Consider the following 12542-nt stretch of genomic DNA (forward strand, 5'->3'; position numbering starts at 1 on the left):
TTTGAGTGCTTTGAATGCAGATGTGGCTCTGATTAATAAAAGATTGGATAAATCTGAGTCTCAGAACCAGGCTTGGAAGAAATCCATAGAGGATGTGTTGTTTGAAGCCCAGACCCCTTCAAGGTCACAAAAATGTTAATTTGCCTAGCTGGCAGACACGGATACCGACACGGACACTGACTCAAGTGTCGACTATAGTGATGCCAGATTAGATCCAAAACTGGCAAAGAGCATTCAGTAGATGATTGTGGCTATAAAAGATGTATTACATATCCCTGAGGACCCTACTGTTCCTGATACTAGGGTCTGTATGTATAAAGGGAAGAAACCTGAGGTAACATTTCATCCCTTTCATGAACTGAACGCGCTTTGTGAAAAGGTTTGGGAAAATCCTGACAAAAAGTTTCAGAGTCCCAAAAGGATTGTAGTGGTGTATCTGTTTCCCTCTGGGGATAGGGAAATATGGGAGTCACCCCCCATTGTGGACAAAGCTTTATCATGGCTGTCCAAAAAGGTGGCTCTTCCGTCCCCTGACACGGCAGCCCTGAAGGATCCTGCGGATTGTAGGCAGGAAAATACATTGAAATCCATTTATATTTCCACGGGTACGCTGCTCAGACCAGCCATTGCATCGGCGTGGGTGAGTAGTGCTATTGAAAAATGGGCAGATAACTTGTCATCTGAATTGGATACCCTGGATAGGGATAGCATTTTTCTGACACTAGGTCATATCAGGGACGCTGCAGTCTACCTAAAGGAAACTGCAAGATATATTGGCCTCTTGGGATCAAGGGCCAATGCCATGGCAGTCTCAGCTAGGAGAGCATTGTGGATTCATCAATGGGATGCTGATGCTGACTCTAAGAAAGCTATGGAGTCTCTACCGTATAAAGGTGGCATATTGTTTGGTGACGGCCTCACTGAGTTGGTATCTATGGCTACCGCGGGTAAGTCATCATTTTTACTTTATGTGACTGCACCAAAAAAGAAAGCACACCACTTTAAGATGCAGTCCTTACAGCCCTATAAATATTGAAAAGGCAGAGGGTCTTCCTTCCTTACTACTAGAGAAAAGGGTAAGTGATCACCGTCCGTGTCCGGTTCCCAGGAGCAGAAGTCCTCCCCGGCTTCTGCCAAGTTCACCGCATGACGCTGGGGCTCCTCTGCGGGAGTCCACACCGGTGGGGGCACGTCTCAGGCTCTTCAGTCAGTTCTGGGCTCGTTCGGGCCTGGACCCATGGGTTTTAGAAATAGTGTCCCAAGGGTACAAACTGGAGTTTCAAGACTTCCCCCCTCCCCGATTTTTCAAATCAGCCTTACAAGCTTCTCTTCCAGACAGGGAAGTGGTATGCGCCGCAATATAAAAATTGTTGAAATCAAGTTATTGTCAGGGTTCCCCCGTCACAACAGGGAGAAGGCTTTTATTCGAGCATGTTCGTGGTCCCGAAGCCGGACGGCTCGGTCAGACCAATCCTGAACCTCAAATCCCTCAATTTCTACTGAAAAAATTCAAATTCAAGATGGAATCTCTCCGAGCTGTGATCTCCAGTCTGGAGGAGGGGGATTTTATGGTGTCGGTAGACATAAAGGATGCCTACTTATATGTTCCCATTTATCCTCCACATCAGGCTTACCTGAGGTTTGCAGTTCAGGATTGTCATTACCAATTTCAGATGTTGCCGTTTGATCTATCCACGGCTCCGAGGGTTTTCACCAAAGTAATTGCCAAAATGATGGTTCTCCTGCGCAAACGAGGAGTCACAATTATCCCGTACTTGGACGATCTCCTGATAAAAGTGAGATCCAGGGACCAATTGCTGCAGAACATTACTCTCTCCCTGACAATTCTGCAGCAACATGGTTGGCTCCTAAACTTGCCAAAATCGCAGTTGGTTCCGACGACACGGCTGTCGTTTTTGGGAATGATTCTGGACACAGAATTACAGAGAGTTTTTCTTCTGGTGGAAAAGGTTCTGGAAATTCAGAACCTGGTCAAACAAATTCTGGAACCGGCAAGAGTATCGATCCATTAATACACTCTGTTGCTGGGGAAGATGGTGGCGGTCTACAAGGCCATTCAGTTTGGCAGATTCCATGCCAGAGTTTTTCAGTGGGACCTATTGGACAAGTGGTCCGGGTCCCATCTGCACATGCACCGAAGGATAACCCTGTCCTCCAAGACCAGGATCTCACTCCTGTGGTGGCTACTCAGCTCTCACCTCCTAGAGGGATGCAGGTTCGGGGTCCAGGACTGGATCGTAGTGACCACGGATGCGAGTCTCCGAGGCTGGGGAGCAGTCACGCAGCTTCCAGGGAAAATGGTCCGGCCAGGAAAAATGACTACACATAAACATCCTGGAGTTGAGGACCATCCACAATGGCCTTCTGCAAGCGGTACATATTCCGCGCAATCGGCCCGTCTTGATTCAGTCGGACAACATAACAGCAGTGGCGTACATAATACGTCAGGGCGGAACAAGGAGCAGAGCAGCAATAGCAGAGGCCACAAAGGTGCTCCGTTTGGCAGAAAGACATACAAGTGCTTTGTCCGCGATCTTCATTCCGGAAGTGGACAACTGGGAAGCAGACTTCCTCAGCAGACACGATCTCCATCCAGGAGAGTGGGGTCTTCATCGAGAGGTCTTTGCAAGAGTGACAAGTCTTTGGGGAATTCCTGAAATAGACAAGATGGCGTCTCGCCTCAACAAGAAACTTCAGAGATATTGTTCCAGGTCGAGAGACCCTCAAGCAATAGCAGTGGATTCCCTAGTGACACCGTGGGTGTTTCGGTCGGTGTACGTGTTTCCTCCGCATCCACTCATTCCAAAAGTGATAAAGATCATAAGAAGAACAAAGGTTCAAGTGATCCTCGTTGTTCCAGATTGGCCAAGGAGGGCTTGGTATCCAGATCTTCAGGAATTACTCAAAGGAGATCCCTGGCCTCTTCCTCTGAGGGAGAATGTATTAGGACAGGGGCCGTGTGTGTTCCAAGACTTACCGCGACTTCGTTTGACGGCTTGGAGGTTGAACGCTGGATCCTAGCCCGAAAGGGTATTTCCAAGGAAGTCATCCCCACTCTTATTCAGGCCAGGAAAGGAGTAACGTCTAGACATTACCACCGTACTTGGAGAAAATACGTGTCTTGGTGTGAATCCCAGAAAGCTCCTATGGAAGAATTTCAGTTAGGACGTTTTCTCCATTTTCTACAAGCCGGCGTGGATGCGGGCCTAAAGTTAGGCTCAATTAAAGTTCAAATTTCGGCTTTATCAGTTTTCTTCCAAAAACAGTTGGCCTCCTTTCCAGAAGTTCAGACCTTTGTGAAAGGTGTATTGCACATCCAACATCCCTTTGTGCCCCCTGTGGCACCATGGGATCTTAACGTGGTGTTGCAGTTCCTTCAATCTCATTGGTTTGAACCTTTACAGGAGGTAGAGTTGAAATTCCTTACGTGGAAAGTGGTCATGCTGTTGGCCTTGGCATCCGCAAGGCGGGTGTCTGAATTAGTGGCCTTGTCTCACAAGAGCCCTTATTTGATCTTCCATGAAGATAGAGCAGAATTGAGGACTCGTCAGCAGTTTCTGCTGAACATGGTTTCATCGTTCCACTTGAGCCAGCCTATTGTGGTACCAGTGGCTACTGACGCCTTGCTGGAATCAAAGCTTCTCAATGTAGTAAGAGCTTTAAAAAGTTATGTTGCCAGAACTGCTCCGTTTAGGAAAACAGAGGCTCTGTTTGTCCTGTATGCTCACAATAAAATTGGGGCTCCTACTTCCAAGCAGACTATTGCGCGCTGGATCTGTCATACGATTCAGCAGGCTCATTCTACGGCTGGATTGCCGTTACCGAAATCGGTGAAGGCCCATTCTACCAGAAGGGTGGGCTCATCCTGGACGGCTGCCCGAGGGGTTTCGGCTTTACAACTTTGCCGAGCGGCTACTTGGTCGGGTTCAAACACCTTTGCGAAGTTCTACAAGTTTGATACCCTGGCTGATGAGGACCTCATGTTTGGTCAATCGGTGCTGCAGAGTCGTCCGCACTCTCCCGCCCGTTCTAGAGCATTGGTATAAACCCTTAGGTTCTTGAAGTGTCCCCAGCATCCTCTAGGACGTATGAGAAAATAGGATTTTAATACCTACTGGTAAATCATTTTCTCTTAGTCCATAGAGGATGCTTGTCGCCCGTCCCAGTGTGTACTGTATCTGCAGTTATTAGTTATGGTTACACACATATTGTGTTACGGTTATAGTCAGCAACAGGCTGATGTGGTTCATGCCGTTGATTTGCGTTGTTGAATGCCATGTTGTACGGCGTGCTTCAGGTGTGAGCTGGTATGTATCTCACCTTAGTTTAACAATAAATCCTCTTCCTCGAAATGTACGTCTCCCTGGCACAGTTCCTATAACTGGAGTCTGGAGGAGGGGCATAGAGGGAGGAGCCAGTTCACACCCCTTTGAAAGTCTTAAAGTGCCCATGTCTCCTGTGGATCCCGTATATACCCCCATGGTTCTTGAAGTGTCCCCAGCATCCTCTACGCACTAAGAGAAAAGGATTTACCGGTAGGTATTAAAATCCTATTTACAAGTCTCCGATCCCAAGGCAATCAACTCCAGGCTTTTTTATATGTCTGGAACTACAAATCAGAGATTAATTTAAATCTGATGTGTACACAAAACTCAGATGTTTTAATGAACTGTCCAGGACTGCACATGTGAAGATCCTGTCCTTACACATCAATTGCATGCCCCAAATGCTGCAGCATGAATGACACGCAGCTAGTATTTGTGGGCAGTAATTGGCAGCATTCTAGAAAATGTTGTTGTGTTGACCTCATTGTATGAGCATGGATAATCCATTGGCGGACGCACCTTCACTGGCCCCGGTAGCTTGTTTTTGCTGGACATCCTGAATAACTTGAGGGTTGCTTAGATGTCCGATGTTCACACAGAGGATCCGATCAGATCACAGGAGGCATCTTTTTAGATAGGACAACTCATGCGTACAAAGACGCACTGTTGATGCCACTAACATAAATCTGTGAATCAGGCCCAGAGTTCTACTGCAACTGGTTAGCATAACTTAGTGGAGAATGTGCATGACATTTGTACTTTCATATGGTATACACACATAAGGGTGATGAAGTAGCCCTTTTTCTATAGAGAGCAGCTGCAGTTCAGTATAGACTCCCAGACGCAGCTGACAATCACAAGTCAAGGGCACAATGGCTGACAGTCATATGAGCAAAGCTCCCACAACTGGGCAGATAATCATTCATTGTGCCAGGTAGCTCATAGCACTTCAGTTTTACATTGATAACATCATGACCAGGACAGCATTGTGCCCTGGGTCACGTTAAAAGCCACACTAACCTTGATGGCCCTGGTCTCCAACATTTCAGTCATTGATGTACCATTGATTTTGAAAGTACACTTGGTTCAGGAATTAGCTTTTTTATCTAAGGTTTTTATGTTCTTCCCTAAAACTAGTTATTTTACCAACTGAATCAACAGGTATGCAGTCAGACTATACTTACCAATGCTACTTACACACTTAATGAGAAGGCAAAATGTGAGTGCAGTTCACAGTGGGTAACATTTATTTGAAAATAGTTACTGGTGTGGAATACACCTTTGTCTCATTTGTAACTATGTTGTCTACTTTTGGATAACACCACTCATATCCCCTTTATTAAAACCTACCACATGTAGCAAATTTACTTGAAGCAGCCTGCTGTAATTTAGAATCACACCACACCTTCCTCAGGATGTTCCTGTGTTTCTAGTTTTCATTTAGTAGAGCTGTACTAAACAGAATTCAGAGAACTCATATATTAAGTGTCTTTAGTTGTGGTGCAAGTAGGATCCCAACTTTAGGTAAAGGTGGGCACCAAGTGTTCATTGACTCTTAAGCTTTACTAACATACATATATTGTATATACTGTACACTTTTGTTAATGCAACTGTTTTGCATATTAATTAAGCATATTAGCATATATAACATGAAAGCACAATAACCAATAGCAGTCTTGTTTATACATTTGTACAGGAATAAATAGTCTTTTTTAGCTTTTGGTAAGCATTATTTATCCCCAAGGAAAGAAGATGGCACTTAAGAGTAGGAAAATATTACTACAAATGTTAAAAGTGCTGAGAAATGTTTGTAACTGCTCTTGCTTAAGCCTTGTGTAGTTCCTAATTAGAGTGCCTATTTCCTTTCACTCTTGAATAATATTATCATAAACTGCTGCATAAGTATTATATATATATATATATATATATATATATATATATATATACATACATACATACATACAGATGGGTCCTCCGTTATCTTGGCTCTTTATGCGCCTAGACAGAGGTTTAGTCATGCCTAGGCGATAGCTTAGGTTGCTGAGTTTAATCACAGACAGGCGCGTTGAGGCGCGACTAGATACTCAGCATGCAATAATTAATGGTACAGTAGCAGTGATCCCTTCTCATTAACACATCTACAGTATCAGTGTGACTGCAGTTCTCTATGTGATTTTCATACACAGTATACTGTTGCACATGTCTTGTAACCTGACCTGTCTACTGCATGAACTGTGCAGGCTCCCAGGGGGAAAGGGCATTGGGGATAGGGGGAGGCAGTGGATAACACTGTGCTTTTGAAATACAGTATGAGTGTCCGAGTCCCCTAAGGCATAAACCAACACCAATGGGAAGGAATCACTCTTTGCAGTACTTTTACACATGAACTTGTGAATCTTCCATGCAGTGTTGTGGACTAGCGATGAAGGCTCCCGCCTGCCACGCTGAGAGTCCCGAGTTCGATTCCCAAAGTGCCAACTTTTTTTGTGCGTGTGTGTTCCCGTGACATTCACTTTATTATTATTATTTTTTCTGTGTAATCCATTGTAATCCATTCAATGGAAGGGTGCACACAGGTTTCACACAAATCGGGGTAAATCTGCAGGAGCGACTCATTCGCTATCTAAAATACACAGCAGTAATACCAGTAAATATAAATTAGTGTATTCTGACGCAACTAACTGTTCGAGCAACACAGTACTGTAGATCGTCGGCGTTAGAAAGATTACAATGGAGAGAGATGAATGCTCCTCCCTAAGTTCCTGGATGCCAAATCACTGTCCTTAGTATCTCTGTACAGTATATTCTATTAGTGTACGAATTAGCACAAACAGCTTGTAACCTACAACACTGATTCTCACAACACAGATTATCTAAGTATAACGGAGAGAGATAAAAGCTCCTCCCTAAGTTCCTGGATGCCAAATCACTGTCCTTAGTATCTCTATACAGTATGTTCTATTAGTGTACTAATTAGCACGAACAGCTTGTAACGTACAGCGGCAAGATTAATAGTTCTATGTATAACGGAGAGATATAAAAGCTTCTCCCTAAGTTCCTGGATGCCAAATCACCATCCTTAGTATCTCTATACAGTATGTTCTATTAGTGTACTAATTAGCACGAACAGCTTGTAACGTACAGCGGCAAGATTAATATTTCTATGTATAACGGAGAGATATAAAAGCTCCCTAAGTTCCTGGATGCCAAATCGCCATCCTTAGTATCTCTGTACATTATGTTCTTTTAGGGTACTAATTAGCTGTTTGTGTTTGTTTGTGTTTTACCTGGCGTCCATATAAAAAAAAAAAAATATATATATATATATATATATATATATATATATATATATGTTTCTATACAAAAACAAGTAAATTGTCTTTAATTAACTACAAGTGCTACTCATTGTCTCTGATGTTCCAAAAAACATTCTACCACCACAAACAAAATGTAGATGGTGAGTTAATAGGTTATAAGATTAGGGTTATATATATAATATATATATATATATATATATATATATATACAGTATATATTTCAATGAAATTGCCTATTTATGTTTGTTTATTTTATTAGTTTATAATATAAAGCACTGTGAGATGTAACAAGTGGTTTTATTCTTGCTTTTAGAACAAGTACACAGGCACTTACATCATTATGAGGTTGAATACCTGCAATTTGCTTTCCGTTGGATGAATAATCTTCTGATGAGAGAGGTTCCCCTGCGGTGCACTATCAGGCTGTGGGATACGTACCAGGTGAGTCCACACAGCAGGTTACCCACTCGCATTTGCTTTCAGGTGCATAGACACCTGCTCGGCAGTTTTCCATAATATTGTTGCTGCACAGTTGAAATAAAGTCTGTGAATTTCATTATCATCTCAAAGTATAATTTATATGTAAATATATCATACACAATTATAAACTATATGTGCTATGTCTTAAGTCAGAGACATCAATTTGCTAATTATTTTCTCTACAGGATCACATAGTATAACATTATTAAAGTAAAAGGATCATATTCTTTATAAGTAAGACATGCTGGCCATTTGTTCCTGAAATTTTTACTTAAAAAACAAACACATTCTTTTCTTGCACTTTTATCTTCCTTATTCATATGGCAAACTATGAAAATGGTAATTAGGACAATGTTTCAGAAAACATTCAGGTATGAGAAAGAAATATGTATTTTCTTGTTCCTACAGGAAGAAAAAGTAAAACATGTAAATTTCTATTTTTAGATTATACACTTGCTTGCCTACAATGTGTGTGTGTGTATATATATATATATATATATATATATATGTGTGTGTGTGTGTGTGTGTTTGTGTAATAAAGGTGAGAATAGCGCCATCTGGTGTATTCATAATTTGATCGCTTCACCAAAATGTCACACCCTGAGTAATAAAGGGGTATCATATTTGGTGGTGTAAATCCACTTAGATCAGAATCAGCTTTATTGGCCAGGTACATTTGCGTATACTAGAAATTTGTTTTCGGTTTACAGTGCAGCAGCCAGGGGTGAACACATAGACAAGAGGGGGGAATAATTGCAGTATACAGATTAAGTAAAAGTACACGGTGTTCGTTCCAATCACAAGATCAGAGTAGAGTGACTGGACAGTCAGTCCGCCCAGCGATTTGTCTGGAGTTCAGCAGGTGGACTGCTTGTGGAAAGAAGCTTTTGAGGCTTCTATTGGTTCTGGTGGGAATAGCCCTATATCTTTTCCCAGATGGCAGCAGGTTGAGCTCGCCATAGCCTCGGTGCGGCGGATCATTGGCTATCCTAGTCACCCGTTTTTTGGCTCTAGACCGGTACAGGTCATGGACAGGCAGGAGGTCAACTCCGATGATCTTCTCAGCGGACCTTACCACTCTTTTGAGTCTGCTTTTGTCTCTCTCGCTAGCGGAGCAATAGCAGATGATAATCGTGGAGCACAGGACAGATTCTACAATTGGGGAGGAAAGAGGACAAGGAGATTCTGTGGGATGTTAAATTTCTTACATTGCCTTAAGAAGAACAGCCTCTGCTGTGCCCTTCCGATGGTGGCATTTGCATTTGGTCCCCACTTGAGGTCTCTAGAGATAGTAGTCCTCAGGAACTTGAAGGAGTCACTAGCGGCAACGCACTGTCAGCTATGATTAGTGGGGGTGTTTCAGCTGGTTTCTTCCTAAAGTCTACTACTATCTCAGCGGTTTTAAATGGGTTGAGCTCCAGGTTGTTACAGCTGCAACACCGGGCCAACCGATCCACTTCCTGTTTGTAGTCTGATTCGTCCCCTTCTTTTATGAGGCCAATGATGGTGGTGTCTTAGACGAATTTGATGATTTTAACTGACTGGGACTCAGAGGAAACAGTCATTAGTTTACAGGGAGAAGAGCAGGGGTGAGAGGACACAGCCCTGGGGTGCCCCAGTACTGATGGACCGAGCTTGGGAGGTGAATCCCCCCACTTTGACTACCTGTGTTCTGTCGGTCAGAAAGTCCACAATCCAGGAACAGATTGCTTCCGAGACCCCTTGGCGGATTAGTTTGTGGTAGATAATGCTGGGGTTGATTATATTGAAGGCCGAGCTGAAGTCTTCAAACAGGATCCTTGCGTAGGTTCCAGGCATGTCCAGATGCTGCAGGATGTGGTGCAGGCCCAGGTAGAAAGCATCCTCAATGCAACAATTTGCTCGGTAGGCATTGGGGGCTAGTCACGGATTTAAGGTGGTTCAGGACCAGGTGCTTGAACACTTTCATGACCACAGATGTCAGTGCAATCGGTCTGTAGTCATTCAGGCTTGTGATATTAGGTTTCTTGGGGATCGGAACACTTGTCGAGATTTTGAATCAGGAGGGAACTTGCATGTTTTTAGTGATTCATTAAATATTTTGGAGTATATGGGGGCTAGCTGACCAGCGCATGCCCTCAGGACAGATGGGGATACTCCTTCAGGACCGGGTGCCTTCCTTGGATTGACCCTCTTGAACATCTACTCCACCTCCTCATGGGCAAACTGTAGTGCTTGGGGTTGGTGATCAGAGGTGAGGGATGTGGGGAGGAGTTGGTATGGTTCGCAGGGAGCGTCTCTATCGAACCTGCAGTAGAAGAGGTTCAGCTCGTTTGTTAGCTTCCGGTTCATGGTGGCGTGCTTAGGGGGAGTCTTGTAGTTGGTGATGGCCTGAATACCTTTCCATACAGATGCATGGTCCTTAGTTGAGAGATATTTTGCCAGCTTGTCCGAGAACTGCTTTTTCGCCTGTCTGATTCCTTTTGTTAGGGAGTTCCTAGCGCAGTTGTGTAGTGCTCTATCTTTGCTGCTATAGGCCTTCTCTTTGGCACGGTGAAGTTGCCTCAGCTGGGCGTTGAACCATAGCTTGTTGTTGTTGTAGGTTCGGTAAGTTTTGGTAGGTACACACATGTCCTCGCAGAATCTGATGTAGGATGTTGTGGTGTCGGTTAGGTCATTCAGATCGGATGTCGCAGCTGTAAAGACCTCCCAGTCCGTGCAGTCAAAGCAGGCCTGAAGCTTCATCTTAGCCTCATCGGTCCATTTCTTGACCGATTTGACAACTGGCTTGGCCGCTTTCAGCTTCTGTGTGTATTTGGGGAGACGATGGACAAGGCAGTGGTCGGATAAGCCAAGAGCAGCGCGTGGGGATTGACCGGAAGGCTGACTTAAGGGTAGTGTAGCAATGATCCAGGGTGTGCCCTTCCCTTCTGGGGCATGTCACCTGTTTGAACTTTGGTAGTTCCTGGCTTAGGTTGGTCCTGTTGAAGTCATCCAGCACAAGTAGCAGAGAGTCCCAGGGTTTTTGCTCTAAGTCTGATATGCTTGCGGCCAGATGATGCAGGGCTTCGTTTGTGCAGGCTTGCGGGGGGATGTACACTCCTGTATGAGGACAATTGAGACAAATTCCCGGGGGGAATAGAAGGGGTTGCAGTTGATGCATAGCATCTCCAGGTGAGGGCTGTAAGATTTGTCTAGGATCGTGACATTGGTGCACCATCTGTCGTTGATGTAAAAGCAGATGCTGCCGCCTTTTGATTTGCCCGAGAGTTCCTAGGAGCAGTCTGCCCTATAGAGTACCAAGCCAGGCAGGGACACCGGGGGGTCCGTAGTGAGGTTGTCCAGCCACGTCTCCTTGAAGCAGAGGACCAATGACACGGCAACGCCTGATTTTGCACTGCAGGGACAGCTCATCAAGCTTGTTCGTCAGTGAGCGCACATTTGATAGTATGATCGCTGGGAGTGCTGACATATGCCCTTTCCGCCGCCACTTCACTAGGGCGCCCACGCATCTGCCTCTCCTCCTAGTCATTAGTGTCCAGCTAGGGCCTGCATTAAGTGTTTCGCCCGCCATCACGCCCTCCGCTAAGCTGGCTGCATAGCTACTGCAAGTGTGAGGTGCACCATTACAGTTTGAGTAGGCTGCATCAGGGGGAGCCGGGGACAGAGGGCCGCTCGTCTGGATGTGCGTGGGTAGCATCCCTGGGTGCTGTGCCGGGGGGCCATGGCTTCACCGCCGTGCTCGGCCTCTCTTCTGCTGTCCTGGGTGTCTCCTCTGCTTGTGCTTCCGTGGAGCAGTCTCCTGCCGGGGCTGCTGGGGTTAGGATCGCCCTGTCTGGGGGTGGCGGGGAGGGTAACTTGGCCGTGTTGGGGGGCTTCAGCCGGGCCGATGGAGTACCAGGACCCACTGTGGCCGTGACCGAGCTGGTCATGCTGTCTTGGTGGAGCGTCATGGCAAGGGGGGAGTGCGCCCAAGTCGGCAGTGGGCTGGCACAGGGCCAGGACTCACCAGAGTTGATCCGCACGAGGCCACGTGGGGGGTCGCAGAAAACAGGGTCGACGGGGAGCCAGGATGGCTGTGGTGTAATAGTGGCATGTGGTTGTTGCAGCAGGGCCAGGTATCTGCCATGGGAAGCTGTACCTCACAGGGGGGGAGGGGGTCCCAGCACCAACACCACCACCGCCTCTTTGTGCAGGTTCTGGTTCTGGCTGGCGTTCCTCTGCATCCTCGGTAGCGGGAGCCACTGATCTGCACGCTGGAGGCTCCTCTGGGCATAGCCAGCACAGTTGTGCTGGGAGACGTGAGGGGGATCGCCAGGAGCAGGGTCTGTTGGGCCGTGATGGAGATCGCCTGGAGCAGGGTCTGTTGGGGGCCTGGGTGGGCCTTGTTGGAGCTGCTAGCAGGGGTCGCTGCCTGTAC

The 12542-nt window shown here is 45.8% G+C and overlaps 1 protein-coding gene across 3 annotated transcripts in view; it reads left to right on the plus strand.

Annotated features, from left to right (window-relative positions):
* The window catches only part of TBC1D22A (TBC1 domain family member 22A), a 1169061-nt gene that overhangs the window by 819453 nt on the left and 337066 nt on the right, over positions 1-12542 (plus strand). For all 3 annotated transcript variants that reach the window (XM_063927120.1, XM_063927118.1, XM_063927119.1), the window contains one exon: positions 7977-8104. In XM_063927120.1, the coding sequence (XP_063783190.1) occupies positions 7977-8104 (128 nt within the window). The remainder of the gene's footprint in view (positions 1-7976; positions 8105-12542) is intronic.

The sequence above is a fragment of the Pseudophryne corroboree genome, chromosome 6, assembly GCF_028390025.1.
Source record: "Pseudophryne corroboree isolate aPseCor3 chromosome 6, aPseCor3.hap2, whole genome shotgun sequence".
Classification (NCBI taxonomy): domain Eukaryota; kingdom Metazoa; phylum Chordata; class Amphibia; order Anura; family Myobatrachidae; genus Pseudophryne; species Pseudophryne corroboree.